At 46.2% G+C, this 19,640-nt stretch overlaps 6 protein-coding genes across 9 annotated transcripts; 2 read left to right on the top strand and 4 right to left on the bottom strand.

Moving 5' to 3' along the window:
* Window positions 1–453: 453 nt before the first annotated feature.
* On the bottom strand, window positions 454–2,966 carry GL218_05563 (Autophagy-related protein 2; the record flags this gene model as incomplete). The annotated part of the gene is made up of 3 exons (XM_033582232.1): window positions 454–468; window positions 526–1,772; window positions 1,895–2,966. The coding sequence occupies 3 exons, from the start codon at window positions 2,964–2,966 to the stop codon at window positions 454–456; spliced, it is 2,334 nt and encodes a 777-aa protein (XP_033434359.1).
* A 173-nt stretch (window positions 2,967–3,139) lies between these two features.
* On the bottom strand, window positions 3,140–6,783 carry GL218_05562 (Autophagy-related protein 2; the record flags this gene model as incomplete). The annotated part of the gene is made up of 3 exons (XM_033582231.1): window positions 3,140–4,442; window positions 5,544–6,486; window positions 6,570–6,783. The coding sequence occupies 3 exons, from the start codon at window positions 6,781–6,783 to the stop codon at window positions 3,140–3,142; spliced, it is 2,460 nt and encodes an 819-aa protein (XP_033434358.1).
* Window positions 6,784–8,161: 1,378 nt separating this feature from the next.
* GL218_05561 (Dolichyl-diphosphooligosaccharide-protein glycosyltransferase subunit 3) lies at window positions 8,162–9,314 on the bottom strand (the record flags this gene model as incomplete). Its single annotated transcript, XM_033582230.1, has 5 exons — window positions 8,162–8,346; window positions 8,404–8,637; window positions 8,693–8,757; window positions 8,807–8,904; window positions 8,964–9,314. The coding sequence occupies 5 exons, from the start codon at window positions 9,312–9,314 to the stop codon at window positions 8,162–8,164; spliced, it is 933 nt and encodes a 310-aa protein (XP_033434357.1).
* Window positions 9,315–9,984: 670 nt separating this feature from the next.
* On the top strand, window positions 9,985–12,100 carry GL218_05560 (putative rossmann-fold nad (+)-binding protein; the record flags this gene model as incomplete). 2 transcript variants are annotated; one of them, XM_033582229.1, is made up of 3 exons in its annotated part: window positions 9,985–9,999; window positions 10,099–10,383; window positions 10,442–12,100. In XM_033582229.1, the coding sequence occupies 3 exons, from the start codon at window positions 9,985–9,987 to the stop codon at window positions 12,098–12,100; spliced, it is 1,959 nt and encodes a 652-aa protein (XP_033434356.1). The 2 variants fall into 2 exon arrangements, with proteins under 2 accessions (XP_033434356.1, XP_033434355.1); XM_033582228.1 differs by lacking the exons at window positions 9,985–9,999; window positions 10,099–10,383 and having other exon boundaries at window positions 10,457–12,100.
* Window positions 12,101–12,594: 494 nt separating this feature from the next.
* Window positions 12,595–13,701, bottom strand: GL218_05559 (uncharacterized protein; the record flags this gene model as incomplete). The annotated part of the gene is made up of 2 exons (XM_033582227.1): window positions 12,595–13,182; window positions 13,366–13,701. 2 exons carry the CDS (start codon window positions 13,699–13,701, stop codon window positions 12,595–12,597), a joined length of 924 nt encoding a protein of 307 aa, XP_033434753.1.
* A 738-nt stretch (window positions 13,702–14,439) lies between these two features.
* GL218_05558 (rRNA methyltransferase 2, mitochondrial) lies at window positions 14,440–19,425 on the top strand (the record flags this gene model as incomplete). Of its 3 annotated transcripts, XM_033582226.1 has the most annotated exons (11): window positions 14,440–14,664; window positions 14,724–14,774; window positions 14,830–14,856; window positions 14,908–15,207; window positions 15,284–15,409; window positions 15,481–15,642; window positions 15,697–15,754; window positions 17,104–17,356; window positions 17,411–18,146; window positions 18,212–18,544; window positions 18,604–19,425. In XM_033582226.1, 11 exons carry the CDS (start codon window positions 14,440–14,442, stop codon window positions 19,423–19,425), a joined length of 3,093 nt encoding a protein of 1,030 aa, XP_033434756.1. The 3 variants fall into 3 exon arrangements, with proteins under 3 accessions (XP_033434756.1, XP_033434754.1, XP_033434755.1); XM_033582225.1 differs by lacking the exons at window positions 14,724–14,774; window positions 14,830–14,856; XM_033582224.1 differs by lacking the exons at window positions 18,212–18,544; window positions 18,604–19,425 and having other exon boundaries at window positions 17,411–18,170.
* Window positions 19,426–19,640: the final 215 nt, after the last annotated feature.

Genomic DNA, 19,640 nt, shown 5'->3' with positions numbered 1-19,640 from the left:
TATTTTGGCCAGTGCTTGGTTGTGTAGCTATTGTCTTCATTCGGATTTAGAGTAGAAAACATATTTAGAGGTGATGTAGTATATTAACTCAACTCAAATTATCTATGCTGCCCAGTATCCTATACACTCAGCAGTAGTAATAGCCCATGCAGATTAATTCATAGGACAGGTAGATTACCAATGTAAATGTACTAATGCTATGCTAACTCCCAAAAAAAACCTATCAATCATAGCCCGGGCAATGAGTAATTTAACAACAGTCTAACCTAGCTAGGTGCCTGATCTCGTAGAGGTGCAACATCAATTTGGCCGACCGTCTATGATGCATTATTCGTAACATTTCCGTGCAGCATATGCGCGTAAGGAATGAGACAGAAGAAGAGGTCCGTGATATATCCGTACTCCGTGCCGAAAAAAAAAATGCTAGTTCTCAATTAACTAGAAAACCACTTATCACCGTTTGTATTTCTGTAATTTTGTTAGCATATAAAATAACGTAGGAATGACTAGGTGTTGTAGGCTTACCTCCTCTACCCTTCTCCTATTCTGAGGGTCCAATGCATTCGTAGCTCCCATAAGAGTCTGCCCGATTGCCTTACTTGAACCGATAAGGGGTCTAAAAACGATTGTTGGCGCTCGTCTGAGAATGGCCTTAGCCGCTCCTTGAGCGCTTTGGCTCTCCATCACCTCGGCGGGGACTGCTATAATTGCATCTCTCGTCATATTGAGATCGCGTCTTAGACTTGCATATGCGCCTCTCATTCCTTGGAGAACCCCTGTCGGTTGATCGGCATAGAGGCTAATCTGTTTGGGTTCTTCCGCATCTGCTTCTTCGTCATCCCATCCCGCGACTTGGTGAGGCTGTGGCTGCTTGACTAGCATACCCTCCGCACCTTGTAGAGCATACTGCGTACCAACAGCCAACTTGGCTCCGAGTTTAACTATCTCCGTACCTGTTGTCTTGGCGAATGCCATGGCCCCTTTGCTAATGCTGCGGACTATTCTGCCGTCTTTTTTGTACTCCCTGATTGGTACCTCGATGAGATCTTTAAATCCGCTCCCGACATTGACTAAAGAACGGACAGGCGCAAGTCCCGCGAGCACGCCGGGAAGCTGATTCCTTTTGACATCAGGCATCCATATGTCGTTCAGCGTCTTTCCGAGTCTATCGAACCCTAAAACGCCGTATATAATAGTATGTCTTAAGACCATCCGTGATTGATCTAAGACTAGGAAATTCATGAATTCAGTCGTATGACCCGATCGTAGGCCTGCGTAATCGACACGCTTTGGCTTAAAATCAAGATTTAACGGTATCGAGTTTATCTCGGCTCTTTGTACAAAGGGAACATCGCTAGGCGAGGCGTGAATTGGAGTAGAATCGTCCTTAAACTCGAAAAACCGTGTGATGAAATCTAAAGCATCCTGGTCAACATGGAGGCGAAGTGGTAGAACTGTAGCCTTCAACACAATCTCAGATGCCGCCAAATCCGCAACTGGTTTGACGTTCAATATTTCCAGGTGAACCATGCTAGTACCCATCTCCCGTTCTCCGGCATCTTGATCGTAAGTTGCGAACTTCTTCCAGGTAGACGTCGGCACGAGGTCAAAAACATCGAGATCTCGGATTCGAACATCAATTGAGCTCTGCGTCTCGCCAGAACTAGGGGGGAATGTGACTAGGTCTAAGTTAATACCCTTCAACTCGAAGGTGATCTTATGTCGTTTGCTGCGATTAAGTTTGAGCTTTCTTTTATTCGATAAGCGTTGCCCTGTCGGCTAGGTGTAGCAGTCATCAATGTCGTTGCAATTGACTCGGTCTCGGTGGCAGCGTCATTCAACTCTTGATTGATAGCATGCGTGAGATCCCGAGGATCTCGGTTTGCAGGAATACCTATGTATATCGAGTTGAACAGAAAGTCTCCGATCTCAGTTTCTTCTTCTATTAACTCCATATCGGTGTTCGCGCGAGCACGATCGTGACGCGATTGCCGCTCGATTGCTGTAGACTCGATATTATGCACAACCTTTGAAATGACTTCACGGGTACGGTTCCAATCATAGCCGTCAAAAAGGTTCCATATGACATGGACGTCACGTACACGGACGGATAGAGGGCTACGTTGAATCTTCTCATCGTTGGTTTCGTCGTATGCATTTTTTGCCGAGTTCCAACGATGAGCAGTACCTTGTATCACGGATCCTGAACCAAAATAGTTCTCATGTATGACCAGATCATCGTCATCATCCATCATATCTGGCTGGCTGCTGAAATTTGTGAGTAGAACACCGTCGGTTGTATCTTGTGTTCCCATCCCATCCGAGATCATGGAGCCTGTTGCCTCAAAAAGCTTGGCCTCAACTGAAGACTCATCATAAAAGCGCGAGTCGACAGCGAGAGGACTTGACTGGCCGGAATCTCCAAAGCCAAAATCGCTATCAGTTTCGTCAAGTTCTTGAGCTAATCCAAAGTCTTTGTCGAAATCATAGTCGCCTTCGGCCTTACCAAACGCATCGGCAGATATAGAAGCGAGTAAATCTTCGACGGGTACAACTTTTGTTTTATATTTCTCTTTGCTGGGGGGTGTCGGAGGGGCCAGTGCATTAGCAAGAGCAATCAGAGTTTGGGTAGAGTCTGCGCATGTCTCAAGGACAAGAAGATCATCTCGTAATTCAACGTCAACCCATTTATTTCCATCTTTCTGGTTGGCGCCGACTTGAATCGCGACCCTTGCCGAAGAAATATAGCAGATATCAACATATCCCCGTTGACATAACTCTACCACTTGCGGAGAGGGGGCGTTTGAGCTACGTCGTCGAGTAGACGATGTTGAATCCTTGGATTCCAGTATCGAAACGTCATCGATAAGAAGAATAGATGCCTTATTCAGATGGCCCAGAGCTTTTGCATCGTCCCCATTAGACAAAGCGATTTCAAAGTGAGCATCAGTTAATACAATTGTCATCTTCGACTTTAGTCCGAGCGGATTTAACCCTAGTAAACAATCTCTGAAGACAAAGTCTACTTTCGTCGGCTTTCCATCTTTACCCTTGCTCTCGCTTGAAGCTGGCAAGCGGTTTTGCGGCTTTCCGGTGATAGCTGCATGTGCGTGTTCACCTAGGTTTGCTACTGAGGCTGCTAGACTTGCCTCAAAATCCTGGGGGTGGTATCTTCAGCAAGGCCGAGGATATCCATAATGGTTGGTACACGATACTCGATATTGATATTCCGCATTCTGATCTTGACAACGGGCTCCATCTCATCCCCAATCACCCTCATGGTTAAGATAGGTCCGTGACCTACTTTGTCGAAAGAGGATGCGGTTGTGCCGACTAATTCCTCCGTGTGGTTCCGGATAATTGAAATAGAGCCTACCCCAAGAGCGATCAAAGAGGGAATAGTAATATGGCCCATTTCCGCGTCCTTTAGAGAAGCTTGTATGGAGCCGAATTTCCTATCAATATCCACTGTCACATCTAGGTTACGGACAAGAGCTAGAGTGAGTATACCTGGCCGGTCATCTTCGGGTAAGTACTTAGCGACAGTAGAGAGTCGCGCAATCTCTTCACCTAGTGTAGGTAATACTTCAAGTTGCTGGAGCTTGCTGACATTAACTTCAATGTCATCTACATTGACGCGTAATACAGCGCCTTTCCTCCTCTGTCGAAGTAGAGTGTCTACCATGATTTCATCGTCGTTTTGGTCGAATTTATACTTGGACGGTATGATGAGCTCTAAGAGTCTTTCTAGGTCATTGTCTTTTGGTGTCATGAGATACTCGAGGCGAGTATTCGTAACCACGGCATTGATAGGAGGGTCGCCCATGGAACGTCTCATGTATGGGCCTGCAAGGTGTATCTTGGAGATACCAATACCGATTCCTTCTTCTCGACTAACCAGCTTTATAGCGCTCGTGTCTAGGGCTACGCTACACTCCTTTCCGACGATATCTAAACGGAAACCGCCTAGTCTCATGTTCATTTTATTCTCGGAGCTTGCGGATATGTCGTCTGGACGTATAGGCGCATCAAATCTTACCCCGCGAGCTTTTGGTGGTGGCTTTACAGGAATCCGAGGAGTAGGAGGGGAACTTGAAGTCATCGATGAACTCATATTCAAGAAACCACTCAAGCCTCCGAACCAACTAAACGTCTCATCTAGTCGCTGAAGGTCTATTTTGACATGAAGTGGCAGGGTAGTGACCTCGCATTTTGTCGCTGTAGGCGATTGACTAAGTTTAACGGATATATCGGCACCAGCGGGAGGAAATGCATCATTCACGGAGGCCCGCATTTGTATGCGTTGATCGAAGGAGATGATATCGTCGTTTCCATATCCGAGCTTGAACTTACCTACATCTACTGAGGTCTTAACTGAGGTCGATGAGCCTGAAAGATCCACGTTCAAGTTCTCGATAGCCACAGTAAGAAGAGCGTCGGCGCTGAATGAAGCAGGGTCAGGGTTGAACAATCGATCAGGGGTATCTGTGACTCCGGCTAGATTCTCTAGGAAGTGGATAGTAATCTGTTCTGTGATAATTTTTATGTCAGGCCTGAGCGACGTCTCATTTTTGCCTTCAGCTTTTCCCTTCTGCTTAGAAGGGGGGGCTGGAGGCTGCTCTCTCAAAGCCGCAAGTATCCGCGATACTACCTTGGACAACAAGAACCCAGTTGAAAGGTCGGAACGTATGTCTAGGGATGATATTATCACCTCCAACGTTTTGTCTAAGGGTGCTTTAGGGGGCTGTACGCCAATGGTCGAGGCTATCGACGCCGTTGACTGATCACCTGAATAGATAGAGAAAGCTCCTGGGAGATTTGGAGAAATAGATCGGTCAAAGTGACGCCGGGTCGCCCCAGAAGCTAGTTCCTCGCCAGCATATGTTACCTGTACATGTTGATGACTTGAAGGAATGTAAAGTGAGATGGCACTCAATGAAACAAGCTCTTTGATTAATCTTGGCCCTTTCGGTGTTGCGACCTCCTCCGACTCTGGGTGGTGGTGTGGGTCGTCATATGATTGTTTTGCTTCCTCGAGATTGTCGACTACGGAGTTAGGATCCAGCTCAGTTTCTATAATGAATCTTTACTTGGCGGGAAAAATGCGACTGGTTGTGGGAGACTGTTGAAATGTGGGGATTGCGGGTTCTAGGGAATGTGAAGGCGGTGATCGGATCCTGCGCTTCGAGTTTGGCGAGTTTTCTACGCTTGAGGAATCCGAATCCCAACCACCAGGCATAGTCTGGACAGCCCGGCCCGGTTGAGAAGATGAAGCCTGGGAGAAGGCACTCATATACATGCTCTCAGCTTCCTCATGGCTGAATAGATGGGATTGGGCCAAGTCTTCACTTAAAGAAGCTATCCTATCGCTTTCACCTGAATAATGGGTACGGTCTTCAATGCTTCCTGACGATTCGATGGAATCTGGCCCATTTCCTGCATGCTCTAGGGCTGGTTCAGACTGTACAATGCGTGCCGAAGAAGACCAATGGTCTGGTGGCGCATTATGAGATGATCGAGCTGAATGTATAGAAGAAACCGACTTTGGCTCGTCCTCTTGTAAGATTTGGGGCGCAAGAGCTCGCGGTGTTGATGGCGCAGATGCTGATTCTTCATCATGCCCATCGTTTGATCCACTCAGGTCATACGGTATATTAAAAGCGTCTTCAGCATCCATCAGTGGATGCCGATGCCCACGTTGTTCAAGGTCGTCAGCGTCAGAGCGTAATTCCGGTGTAACCATCGGCCTCGAAATAGACTCCCCAGACACACTCTGTTGCTGAGTGACAGCCGGCGAATCAGTTGCGACAGAGGAGGGTATTGATGGTGATCGTGCCAGAGTTGAGAAGACGTTCGCTTCGGAGATCAAGCTCGCTCGAATCTTATTTAAACCCACGTATCGCTTTCCTTCCTTATAGGTAATTTTGGACTGCCCCTCCTTCGTGGTCTCATCTGCTGCTGTCGTGACCCCCTCTACATTAACTTCATCGACTGCTAGCTGGAAAGTAACTAATTCGGAAACGGGCGTATTGGGTTCAGGTGGAACTTCGATGTCTAGGTGAAAGGTGACACCTTTAATAGAGACCTGTAGCCAATCAAGTATACCTTGCAGGAAATCTGCGAGGAATGTGGGAAGGGAAAGAGGTTGACCAGTTCCGAGCGAGTAGTCCTCATCACTTCCATCCTCACTACTTAGTATGGAAGCACCAAGATCCTGAGTTTCGGCTTGGAGCGCAGCTTGAAGTTCTGCCTTATCTTTCGATGGCTGCGTCTCCAAAAACGACTGTGCAAGGTCGATAGCATGCGGGACAGGATCACCGTCCTCAGATGATGCTGAACCCTTTTTCCTATGCGCAGCACCTTTCGGCGCCTTTTTAAGGCTATCGTCTCGGGAAGTAAGCCTGAGCTTTATCTCGACACCGTCAATTTCGACAGTGATAGGATTCGCATATATAGCAGAGGTATGGTGATTCGGAGCAATAGGACCTTAGCTTTCTGTATCTCAAACGACGGTGGAAGCTGTAGTAACTGTTCTAATTTCTATATTCAGATATGTTAGCTCTACATACTAGAATATTTAAAAATGCTACGATATTGAACATTAGGACATGCCTGAAGCTTAATCTCGACATTTTGCAATGTGAAGACGTTGTTCTTCCCCATGGCAAGGTCTAAGTTGTCCATGTCCAAGGCATCGGTATCGAGGTAATCTAGCTTCGATAGCGTGTATCGGAGCAGCCGCTTGGGCATATTAGAGCTCAAGAAGGAGTTGAAGAACGCCATGTTAATAGGGTTGACGATGTCGGAACTACGAAAATTGAGCTAATACTAGAAGATGAGGCCGATGAGGCCTTCACCGACGCGTAGATCGCGTGTGGGGGTGTTGAAATGGAGTATCACGATATCCCACGACTTGGGATGCGGGGTGGTAGTTCATCGTTGGCGGGCACTGACGGCGTGGTCCAGTAACCATTAGATAGGAATATGCTTAGATAGAAGGATGAAGGTGTTGTATGTATTAGGATGAAGATGACTCTCGAGAAGCATGTCCTAACGACGATGCAGCTAAAAAGATATGCTGAGGATGTGACTGTTAATCTGGTTTGAGTCTGGGATGTAGAGTGAAAGTTGATGGGGAAGGGGGATGGGTGTATGTACTAGCAGCACTGACATAAGGTGCATGTGTTAGGTAGTGGACCTAATGTAGCAGAGGTAGGTACTAGGGGCAGTAGGTCTACTACCAGGCAGGTATGTACATGTACTACTACCTTAGGTAAGGTAATAGACTTATTTCAAGTCACTTTCAAGGATGAGGTGCAGCACGCAGCAGAGTGTGTCATTTGATCCGCTTTATTCAGTATACCTCTAATCAATTTCACTATCGATTACCACGATAACAGCACCATTGCGCTAAATCACGACGTATCAATGGCCCCCTGATATCCCCCAGCTGCAATGTGACTTACTAGAATGCTATCTAATGGATGTGGGGGTGTATTAGGCAGCTGACCCCGTCTTCAATATTCTAATACATGTCCTAAATAAATTCGTCATTTGTACCGTGCCTGTATCGTCTGTTTCGCCTCGTTTTAACTAGGATGTAGGCATCAATGACTTACACAATAGATACCGAATTATTCATTGTCCAACTATAATTCCATAAAATATTTAAAAATAGGTATACAAAATTTGTGTATTTTATTTTAATATAGGAATGAGCTATAACAATAACAGCTATGTGTATATACTTGACTAATTGCTTTGATAGCTAGGTACCTAACATTGAAGATAAGCTGAATAAAGCTGAGCCTTAAGGGTTCTCTTGGCAATTAAGTAGCTCAAGCCACCCCATTCCAATTTAAGTTGAGGAATCTACGAGTTCTAATTATTTAACGAGCACACTCCCATCAATTTAGAATGCGTAGTGGTTACGAAATTGTCTGATATTTTAGTTTGAAACGTAGCACAGTGATCGTATAAACGTTGGTTAGGTATTCATTCGTTTCATTTCTGTTCAGAACCTTTAACTTTTGATGATTCCCTATCGAATCCCATAATTTACACACACTAGGCGGGCAGATTCATAATGTATGGTAATGTTCATATCCTTTTCTGCCAGACAATCCTTGTTCATTCTTCGTAGGTATTGTTGCGTGGACCTTTACATGAATGGTGGAAGCTTGATGGGGTAACCGCCATTCTTAACCCGAAAGACAGAGAGCAGGAAGCTGTACATAAGGACCAGAATAACACCCCAGACAATAACCATAAGTTGCTGGATCTTCGGGTCTCGAGTTCTCGGTGCTTTGACAGCTAAGGAGATTGTAGCAAAAGACAATACACCATCTGGTTACGTTAGCAAGTCGACCGCAATGCCAAGTCAACATACTCCGCAATACTTACATATGAAAGCGACGATTTGTGTCTCGAGTCCAAATTGGCTTTGGAATCCAGCAGCGAAGTAGTTGATGCCACCACGTCCATCGCCGGCGACGTATGGTACTTTTCGAATCTGGTTGAACATGTGACCACTGGTGAACATAAGAATGCCAATCAAGCTTAGGCCCGCCCAGACGTTTCGATTTTGAATAACGGGTAATATATACGGCCAAGCCTTGAAAACAACGCCAATAACGCCTAGGCTACTGACGATTGTTACAATCCACCCAATGTAATTAATTGGCCGGCTCACCGGGGTGAGGGCGATCGGGGAGATGGCGGGCAAGCCATTCATGAACTTTCTCGGCAGTTTGAGGTCTATAAATATCTTAGAATGAAGTCGTCATATATTAGCGAAGTTACCTACCCAGTGAAATCGTAGCGAATAGCTTCGACAGTAGGGACAGCATGTGGACCAGTCGTAGGCTGGAAAAAGAGAAGCACAGGTGCTGATTGAAGGCCAAGCTATATTTGTGTAATGATTAGCCTCCGAAACTATATATGGTCGTTGCAAGGTCACATACAGATATAAAAGTATCCCTTCCGTTAGAGAAATCAAGAGTACCGAAAATCAGACGAGATTCGCCATCTTTATCACCCTTAGCCCAACTCTTTGCTAACACCTCCCATTCAGGTTGGAAGTCTGTGCAGAGCTGACAACCAAAGCGTGCATCTAAAGCAGTCAAAAGTACGGCAACCGAATAGTCCCGCGGAACCGATGTGAGCTTTTTGTAGGACGAGTCAGCAAGCTTCAATGGGGAGGAAGCTTGAGCTTTAGCATGAAAATCACTGAATCGATCGGCTGAGGATGATTGCTTGGCAGCAAGCGACCCGAAAGGAAGGGTGATCGAGAGGAGGAGAGATAGCCAGCGCATGTTGACGATATTCTGAAGAAGACCTCATAAAGGAGAGAGGGTCTGATTTTGAGAATGTCGTGCTCACAGACACTTAACGATAGAGAATAATGGCGACGTTATCAGATGCGCTAAGTCGCTAACAGCTTTGGAGTTCAAAAAGGTGTCCTCAATTGGAGTTTGAAGCTACTAAGATACGTACCTGATGTACATACACTCTGTTCCATCTAACAAATGCGAATCGATAAGGATGAGTTAGGTAATCAAATGCAGGGGCTGTGTATGTAAAACAGAAGCTGCATCGTTGAAGCTCAATATTGCTTTATTACGTACCTATGTACATGATTAGACGGGCTGTCAATAATTCATCCGGGCCGATGTAGACCCATACACTAAACCTATTTCAGCACTTTGTTGACTTCCGAAACTTTCCAGGTTGCCTACCAAACACGTTCGTTGCTCCTCTGCTCCTCCACTACGTAGTGCTGTCACCTCACCTCCTCTTTTGTATTCAAGATAGAACCCCCCCCTCATCAATGCTACATATATCCTCCAGGATATTAATGATTAGATCTTGCTAGGACATTGACTTAATCCTTTCTTCAAATTTGATTTTCTTTAAAGTCCAAAACGCGTCTACTTGAATGGGTAGACTCACCAAAGCTACAATGGGCCGCGAGGCAAAGTAAACATGGACGCTGACAAGGTATTCTAACACCCTAATTTCGAATATATCTCGGTCTTTGACTCTATTAATTATCCTACTTTGGTTCTAATTGTTGCTAACTTTAATTACTTCAATTAGGAGCGAGAACAACTTCACGACCTTGAGTTAAAGCACCAAATAAACAATGGCAATGCCGAACTCTTAGTCAAAGACGAGGATGTCCGTCGGTTGAGGGTCAGAATACTAATGCTACGGGACGAAAACACAACATTGCGTGATCAAATAGCCCATAACAACGATGCAAACACCAAACTCTCGGCCCAATGCAATGATCTAAGTGCTCAGATTGAAGCTAAAATGGACGTAATTCGCTCGCAGGAAAAGCAATTACGGAAACAAGAACGAGAGTACTTAAACTTGAAGGTAAAGAAATACACGAATTCCAATAATAAATTGATCCAGTACTAATCTTGCTCTGTAGGCCGAACTTCAAGCAATGAATAATGCAACACAAGATTCCGCCAATGTGCTCGCTGAGAAATTATCTCTAAGTCGCGAGTTAGCTGTTTTAAAACCCGAGATTGAACACCTCCGATCACAAGTAAATCACCAGCAAGCAACGCTGGCTGAAAAGTTGACGTTGGAGCGACAAGTTACTACTCTTGAGGTTGAACTTGCAAATGAAAAGAAGGCGACCAAGAGAGTAATGCAGAAACGCGAAAGCAACGACCGGGTTGAGGATGAGCTCCGCCAAAGGCTACGCGAAACAGAGAAAAAATTAACTGCTGAGAAGGCGGAGCGCGAGCGGCTTGAAGATCAGCTTGAGCAAGAAAAACGGACACATCAAATTTCCTTGCAGGAACAGGACAGTACTCGAGAGCTGGAAGCAGACCTTCGAAAGAAACTTCAGGAAGTCCAGAAACAACTAAGGCAAGAGAAAGATGATCGGGAAAGGCTAGAAGAAGAGCTGCAGGCTACTAAACATGCGGCAAAAAAGACACAGAAGAACAACTCAAAGAGCGATGTAGAGGATGAATTACGTTCCCGAGTTGAGGAACTTGAGGCAAATCTCGAGTCTCAACGGAAGGAGAGCGCCAGGATTCGCCGAGAGAGTCAGGAATTAGTGTCCGAAGCTAGTGCGCGAAGCGACCAGCTGGAAAAGAAGGTTGAAAAATTCAAGACGAAACTACGCGAGACTCAGGAACAACTCAAGCAATGCCAAGCGGACCTACGAAAGGCACAACAATCACGCCCTGTTCCTATAACCTCAGACGACACCACCAAAGTCAACGGGCGACCACAGGCTTTCCGTAAAAGGAAAGCCCAGGACATGGCTGCGGATGACTTCACCCAGATTGAAATTCAAACACCAGGAGCTGATGATACCACAAAAGGACGACGCGCACTCAAGAAGCGAGGCATAGAGCCAAGTCTTGTAGGCGAGAAGTCAATGTTCTCCATCACTCCCTTCTTAAACCGTACCAAGAGTATCATCGAAGATACTCCTAAAACTGACGAAGGAACGCCAAATGCTTCAGTTGCCGCCTCAACTGAACCTGAGGCTGCCGAACCTACGACAGTAGCATCTGAAGGTGCAGCGGCAGAGGAAACTCGGGAGGAGACGACCTCTCCAGCTCCTACTGAAAGCGAGAAGCCAAAACCAAGTGCTAAGTCTCGTGGTAGACCTAAAAAGGTTCTCGGTGAAGCCCCATCCGCAAAGAAAAATGCACAGCCTATTTCAAAGAGGTCTGTCAAGACCAAGAGCAGTCTTGAGAAAGTAGTGGAGGAACCTAATGAGAAGGTTCAAGAGAACCAGCGCGATGCCGTAGAGCCTGCAGAGAAGACAACAACTGCTAAGTTCAATTTTAGCTTCCCGCAGGACGAGAGCACGTCATCCAGCATGAATGGCGATCTACCGAAGAAGAAGAAGCGCAAGGTCCTGGGCTCAACCAAGACGTTATTTGATGAAGAGGAGGGAGAAGCACCACTGGCTAGGAAGCCGAGTAAAGTCCAGCTGGGTGGAAAGAGGGCACTAAACAAGGCAGTTCTCGGTGTGCAGAAAAGTGCATTTGCCAGTGCAACCTCATTCTCACCTCTGAAGAGGGATCGTAGAGGTGTCGGTGCTAGTTTCCTGGCATAACATACGGACCCCAGGTTTAGGGTAACGGAATTTCAAACTAACAACGGGAAGGAATCAAGTCTGCATTTGCCGGCGTTATAAATTGTTAGCATCATGGCTTGGTGTTTGGGAACGGTTATAGGGATAGGTTTACGGTTGCATCATTAGGTCAATATGAACATACCTGTTCTAAGAATAGATATTCTGCATTTCTCCGCGAGAAACATTATATTGAGAATAGTGACATCAATTTTCGTAAAACTCGATTACATATAGCGACATAAATCGTAGAATTAGGAAGCTACTTGATTTACAAATCCGACATCATGGTCGATATATTTTTCAGAAGACGTCAATGGATATAACCCCATATCTACGCGGCCTTTGGCTTCTTCCAAGTTCCCTGAATGCCGCTCTCGATCATGACGAGTCTATCCTCCCTCCAGTTCCAAACTGACACAATAGCAGTACCCGGGCCAGCTACAACCGTAACAAATACAATACTTAGTACTGTCTTAATTAAGTCTATCGCAGTAGGTTTCCCAAGTCATCCGCAGAACATCGTAAACGGCTAGCCAACACCAGAACAGCGTGGAACCGAATGCACCGAAGAAGTCGACCTGAAAGATGTAGTGCAGTCCCAAGCCCATGCTGTCTTTCCAGGTAGCTCTATTCGGCAGGAACACATAGCTAAGCGAAAGCCTCGGATCGTCCGATGTGAGACAGGCGTAAAGTGTGCCAACGTGCGCAACTGTCGTTACAAGCCCGGTGATCAGGTATACCCGCTTGAGGTGCTTAACATCACCATTCTTGGCGACCGAGGTTGGCGATGAAGGTACCAGGAAAGAGAAAATCGAGACTAGCACGCTGGCGAAAATAGGGGCGGGCTGCCAGAATGCCGTCAGGTACTGCGCCGTCTTGACGTCGCCCCATGGGTAGCACATTGCGATCGTTGGGATAAGGTATCCAATGATAAGAGCCGGGAGCAGCGACGCCGCATGGCCAGTGGATAACTCTCGGCCCTGGAAGTAGTATCCATCCTTCCGAGACGCCACCACGTATGCTAAGTAGTACAGGGGCGCGATTACGGCGGCGCCAATTAGCTGGTATAGAAACGCAGTAAACCCAATACTAATCCCGGCCTCTCCGTTAGTAAAGTCTAATATATCAATAAAAAAAAAAAGAAAAGAAAAAAAAAGCCATAGGTAACAACTCACAAGCTAACAGCCTTCCAAGCATTCCGTCTACGACTAGCTTCCACACCCCAGACACACACGACGGCAAACCATTCTAGCAAAATACGCCTGCTGGGCATGCACACCGACATCCCAGCCCGCGGTGCCCTCGAGGAACGCAATGACGAGGAACTTGGCGATCTCGTCGACAGCCTTGATGCCCGTGTAGCTAGTCTCGACGGGGATGCCATTGCCGAAACGGCCCTCCTCTAGGACGACGTGGAAGTCTACAGGTACGCCCTTTACGACGGTCTCCACGCGCATCAGCCACGTAGATAGGGCGAATAGGCCCGCGAAGGCGAGCACGAAGAGCCCGTTGAGCGGACGCTGGGTTTTAGGGACGACGGGCTTAGAGGGCCCGCGGGGAGGCTGTTTTGTTCGCACCATGATGAGGTTATGCTAGAGACACGAGATACGGGAACAGTATCATAAAAGGCTACCTGATGGATGTAGGCTTGCAATTATATATGAGGTATCCAGGAAGTCCGAAGTTTGAAACCTCGGTATTACCTAGAAGTAGACGACGGACAGCCAACTGCATATATTTGTGGACAACCCTGCTATATATGTATAGGAGTTCGGGTCCTTTTCGGAATCCTTCTTATTGTCCAGTGTCCGGTTTTTTTTTGTAAGCTGAAATGTTAGTGGTTCTCACCATTGGAGATTTCGGGATAGCGAGCTGAAAGCCGCGGGTTAATCTACGAATGTCCATGTATTCATTTTCCTCAGATATATATAATTCAAATCAGGTAACTTAGATTATATATGATTACCTAAGATACCTACCTCTAAGTAGAATTCGTAGAGCTTTATATATAATGAAGGGTTAAAATATCTGCTTTCAGCTCGTTCTATTATTCAATATCAATAAAAAGAAGCTTATATCTGTTAAAAGAATACATCTGTTAACTAGGTAACTGATGTCACATCAACACGTATACGCGTATTCGTTTTCGTATAATTGAATACCATAGATCGCGAATTTTCTAAATACCAAATTGACACTGTTATATCCTAGCACCAGCATCGATCCTTCGAGGTCATCCCTGACGTACGAATTAATTATCGTCGCCAACCAGACATGGGATAGCGCACTATCGCTGTTCCCTGAAACCTATAGCGTTAATGCAGGCGTTGGCAAGAATAGCGACGCCTCGCAATGGAAGGCTCCTAGCAGCCGTAGCTATTCGATCTTCTGGGGTGTCAAGTCTCCTTGCGCAATCCGTGTCTAAGTGTATACGATGGTCCTCGTCAAACTCAAGATGGTTACAGCGACAGGGGAAGGACCATTACCGACGACAAGCCCAAGTTCAGGCTTATAGGGGCCGTGCTGCGTTCAAACTACTTAGTGTGAGTTCGGGACTCAACTATCAAGGTGTATTGAACAAAACTCACATGAGTGTCCTCAGATGGACTCAAAATATAAGTTGTTCAAAAGAGGACAGACAGTAATCGACTTAGTAAGTACCTATACTCAGTTTGGTACCCGGTAGCTTATGATACTAAATAAAATAGGGATATGCACCAGGTAGCTGGTCTCAGGTATGAAAGCAATGAAATTTTATACTACTATTCGTTGCTCATTCGGTCCAGGTCGCCGTGGAACGCACAAAGCCAAAGGGGCGTGTGATTGGAATCGATATCATCCCAGCGCAGCCGCCTAAATACGTGTCAACCATACAAGGCGATTTTCTGTCTCCAAGTATTCAACAGCTTGTAAAGGACTATCTCGTCGAGTATGCACATCAGGCGAGACCATGCGATCCCGACGAGGAAGACTTCGAGGAGGAAGGTGTTTTTATAGATAGACCGAGCTATATCGATGTCGAGCGTGCCGAATCATTCGAATCGGACCACGAGCTATCCTCCGAGGATGGCGAGAGACTTGTTGATGTACGCATTGCTCCGTTTGCTCGAAGCGTACTCACTTCCGTGCATTTGAATCCTTAAGACTGACTGCAATTAATAGGTAGTTCTAAGCGACATGTCAGAACCTTGGACACAAACCACTGGATTTTCGATCAACACGTTAACCCACGCGTACAGGATGATGAACACGAGTGGTATGCGCTTCCGAGACCACGCAGGTAGCATGGTGAGTTTAGATTCTTCCCCGCGTCAGATATCACGGGCCTTTCGTGAGCGAATATTCACCGAGATCCCTAGGACCTCTGCCACGCAGCTCTACAATTCGCAAGCGATACGCTCAAGTCCGGCGGCCATTTCGTATGTAAATTCTACCAAGGTTCTGAAGACAAGGAGCTGGAGAAGAAGCTCAGGAAAATGTTCGACAAGGTCCATCGCGAGAAGCCGGATTCGTCGAGAAGTGTATGTTCTCTAAGGCTAAGATGTTCTTGCTCTCAATGCTAACAGGTTACGTAGGAATCACCTGAGATGTATTTTGTTGCCCTGCGCAGGAAAGGCGACGTTACGCTCTCTAGTATCGAAGTTCGTTAGACGGTCGAAACCGGGATCTCTATGTATAGTACATATATTATACGTGTATGCAGTTTAAGTTACTCATATACAGGCAGTATTCTAAGGACCTTCGTGTAAACACTGTTTTTCGGCGTTTATAGTTCACGGTGTTGTCTTTGAGACCTCTTATAGTGTTATCGTAAAGGGGGACTTAAATGTGGTATTTTGAATAACTAAAGAACAGTGATTCCAAGAAGACTAGAGGTCTTAATATAGGATGGCGAGTAACATTTATTGATCCCTTCACGAGAATGTCATCCTCACATTACAACACCCCTTATTCTTATTCCTCGAATCATGCTAGAGCTTACCCCTGTCTAGCAGCAGAACCCGGGGATGTTTCCCATATCCTGTCCATAAGTTACATTTCCCGGAGGCAAGCAGAGCGAAGAGCTTTCATTGGTTTGTATCACATTCACGCCGAAGAATGTCCCTTCTGACGTTAGTTAAGAAGTCAACTTCATAGTAGCTTCGAAACATACCGTTAATGCACTCGCAGACTGCCCTATCAACGCAGCAATGCGGATCTTCGAACGGAAAGCACTCAATACCGGCCGCGAAGGCGGCTGTGATATTAGGGAATGGCGACCTCGGGAATCTGACAGGTGGTCTCGCAAGCGCAACGCCAAAAGCTGAAGCTGTAACGATACTCAAAAGAGTGAATAGAACCATTTTTGATTCCTTGTGGTTTTTGAATCGGACGAATTATCGAAAAGAGGGGTTTTTTTTTTTCTTGCTGAAGTATGCGAGTGGAAGGTTCACTGATCCAAGGAATTTAGATCAACATATAACTTAGGTAGATACCTGTCTTTCTAAGTCTAGGAATATTTCTATGGGAAGCGAAAGTCTGTTAATGTCATACGTCACACAATAACATCCCCTCGATCTTTCTAGGATAAGATTGCGAAACTATAGGAAGCGGCTGTAACTAGGGAAGCTGCTTTATAACTAGCCATATCTTATCCCACCCTCGCTTACCAAAGTATTCACGGAAAGAGAGAAAGGTGAGATTACCTTACCTCTCTTGAAGTTTATCGAGGGCGGAAGTCATACCCAAGCTTCGATGTCTTACCTGCAAACATCTATTCTCATACGATTTCTTGAAGATGTCTTCTATTAATGACACTCTAACTTCATACTCCCCTGTACAATCACCCAACCTCAATTCTTTCGTTTTAAGCGTTTTCTTTCGTTGCCACTCTCTTTGGTTAAATTTCTTGCTCTCGCTGACCTTTTTGTTGGTTATACCCCCTGAAACTATTGGAAATGTCTCTCGAAAAACACTCCTGGGGGTTTGATCCCGAATCCCAGGCTGCATCCCCGATGACCTACACGAGATCTGTCTAGATGATGACAGCAAAGAAGCTCAGACCCCTTTACCGGCGGGAAGTCGGCCTGAATGTCTCAAGAATGCCGTCCACGAATGCGTGTTTGTTGCCCTTGTCGCCTTTGCTGCAGCTACACCCGTCTTCCTCCAACGGTCTGTCGTCGTTGTAGCAGGTCCTATATCCGGAGCCCTGCAAATGACACCTGCTCAGATCGCGTGGGCTACGGCAAGTTCGGGGTATTTCAATCCCTAGCCAATATTTCTTGCGGCATTTGACTTACTAGCTCGCAGTTTAACAACGGGCGCGTTCTTGCTTCCATTCGGCTACATTGCCGATACTTGCCCTATTTTACCCCGGAAGACTCTTCTAATACTCAGCTTGGTGGTGTTTTGTCTGCTTGTTTCGTGTACATCCTTCTCGCGAACAGGGGTTGTGCTTGATATCATATCTGGCTTGACTGGTATCGCTTGTGCGGCAAACGTTCCTATTGCCGTTGGCATATTAAGCCTTGTCTACCCAACGCCATCTCGCCGCAAGAATATCGTATTTTCCTCTTTCTTGATGGGCACACCTGCTGCGACGATCATCGGTGGTCTCGGCTCCGGCGCCTTAGCTCTTGAAATTAATTGGAAAGCCCCGTTCATAGCTTTGGCTGCTTTGTATGCGGTAGTCTCGGGTCTTGCTTGCGTATTCGTCCCGAATGTCTCGGAACCCGAAACCGAAAAGGAAACCGAGGTTCGTATCATTGCTGAGCCGGAAGCTTTTCCTATCTTGTCGATCGAAGCCCCTAAAGAGAAGTCCAAGCTCTTACAATTCGACTGGCTAGGGCTATTTACTACTCTTGTCACAGGTCTTCTCCTTTTCACCATCGCGTTGTCCATTGGCCCGCAAGGCCCGGAGCCATGGAAGACGCCGACAGTTATCCTACTTCTAACTTTGGGTGTACTGTCTCTTGGATGTTTCCTCCTTTGGGAAAATGTTACCAAAACACCTATGATACCCCCGTCAATTTGGGAAAACTTGACGGTAACTTTGGTAAAGTCAACTTGAATCTAGAGGTAGTTATAAGACATTACTAATGTGGTGTCAAGGTGATCATCTGCACTTTGGCTGCGGCTATGTCTTTCTACTCTCAGCTGTTTTGGGTTTCTTTATTCATGCAAGATCTCGGAGGTCTAAAGCCATTCGAGGTTGCTGTACGGTTGGTACCTCAGGCTCTTGTGGGCTTGGTACTCAGTCCTCTCGTTGGCCTGATTATGCATAAAGTTCCCGGGACAGTGTTATTGGCAATAGCCGCCACTTCACTCGTTATCAGCAATGTACTTCTCATATTTTTACGACAGGGGAGTAATTACTTGACCTGGATATTTCCGTCAGTCATGTTAAGTACTGTTGGAATGGATTGGATCATGAATGTTGGGTCGGTGAGTAGCCCCGTGTGCGGTCCCAAATCTACTAGGCGTAATATCTAACAGCATTACAGCTTTATATCTTATCGTCTCTTCCATTAAAACACCACTCTATTGGTGCTTCTCTACTCCAAACGACAAGCCGCCTCGGAGTTCCTCTTGGCATGGGAGTTACCACTGCAATATGGTCGTCGTATGATGGAGAATGGCAGGATGCCTACCCGGAACTGGCATATACCAATACTTTCATGGCCACCACGGCATTTGCGGGAATTTCTCTCGTCCTGGTACCATTTATCCGTATCGGAAGGCAGGGTCATTCAGAACACGAACCATTAGAAGATAATAATAATAATGAGCCAAAACCGAGTATCTCAATTCCTCCCCAACCACCTACTCCACCTCGAAACCCCCGAAATGAGGGCGGAAATCGTCCAAGCAAACGGTGGTCTCCTGTTGATACATTAGCTGCATCAGTCACTAGTGAAAGGCAACATACAACAGCTCCATCAGTGTCGTCGCAGTCGTCACGTAAAAGCGAGGACACCTCTAATACCAACAAAACGACCAGGACAACCATTCGACACGGGTGTAGCCCATCCGAAAGAGTTGTCTGGGTTGTCTGTGAGGAATGTGGCACTACCAAGCGCCACAACCAACCACGTACCACTGTGGGCGACCCAGCTCGTTACTTCAACGATCCTGCATTTGGCAGCACGACTAAAGATATTAATCAAACAAACCCTTACGGCGCCAATAGTAATAACAATAGCCAGACTCATCATCATCCTACCCAGCTTCAGCTTCCGAGGCCGTATGGCGGACGTCGTCGTCAACCACTCATGAACCGCCAGATCTTAACACACCAGATGCTGACTCAGGGCTTTCAGCCTTGAAAGCGTTAGAGTAGAAATGATTTAATTGTGTAGGGGCGGGTTTTGAATTTATTGCTGGAAATGGCTAAAGTGTCTACTGGGATAGAAGGGGCATTTTACTTTTCCAATTATCGAGCCGGGTGTGCTTAAGGACGATATTCATAATGGCGTTTTGGTCGGGGTTAAGGACCTCTTTGGACCTTTCTTGGGAGACATTGTTATACTCGAGGACTTAT

The sequence above is a fragment of the Daldinia childiae genome (assembly GCF_008694065.1).
Source record: "Daldinia childiae strain JS-1345 chromosome Unknown Scaffold5, whole genome shotgun sequence".
Lineage (NCBI taxonomy): Eukaryota > Fungi > Ascomycota > Sordariomycetes > Xylariales > Hypoxylaceae > Daldinia > Daldinia childiae.
The sequence above is the reverse complement of the archived record's forward strand: the minus strand, read 5'-3'. Positions and strand labels throughout refer to the sequence as shown.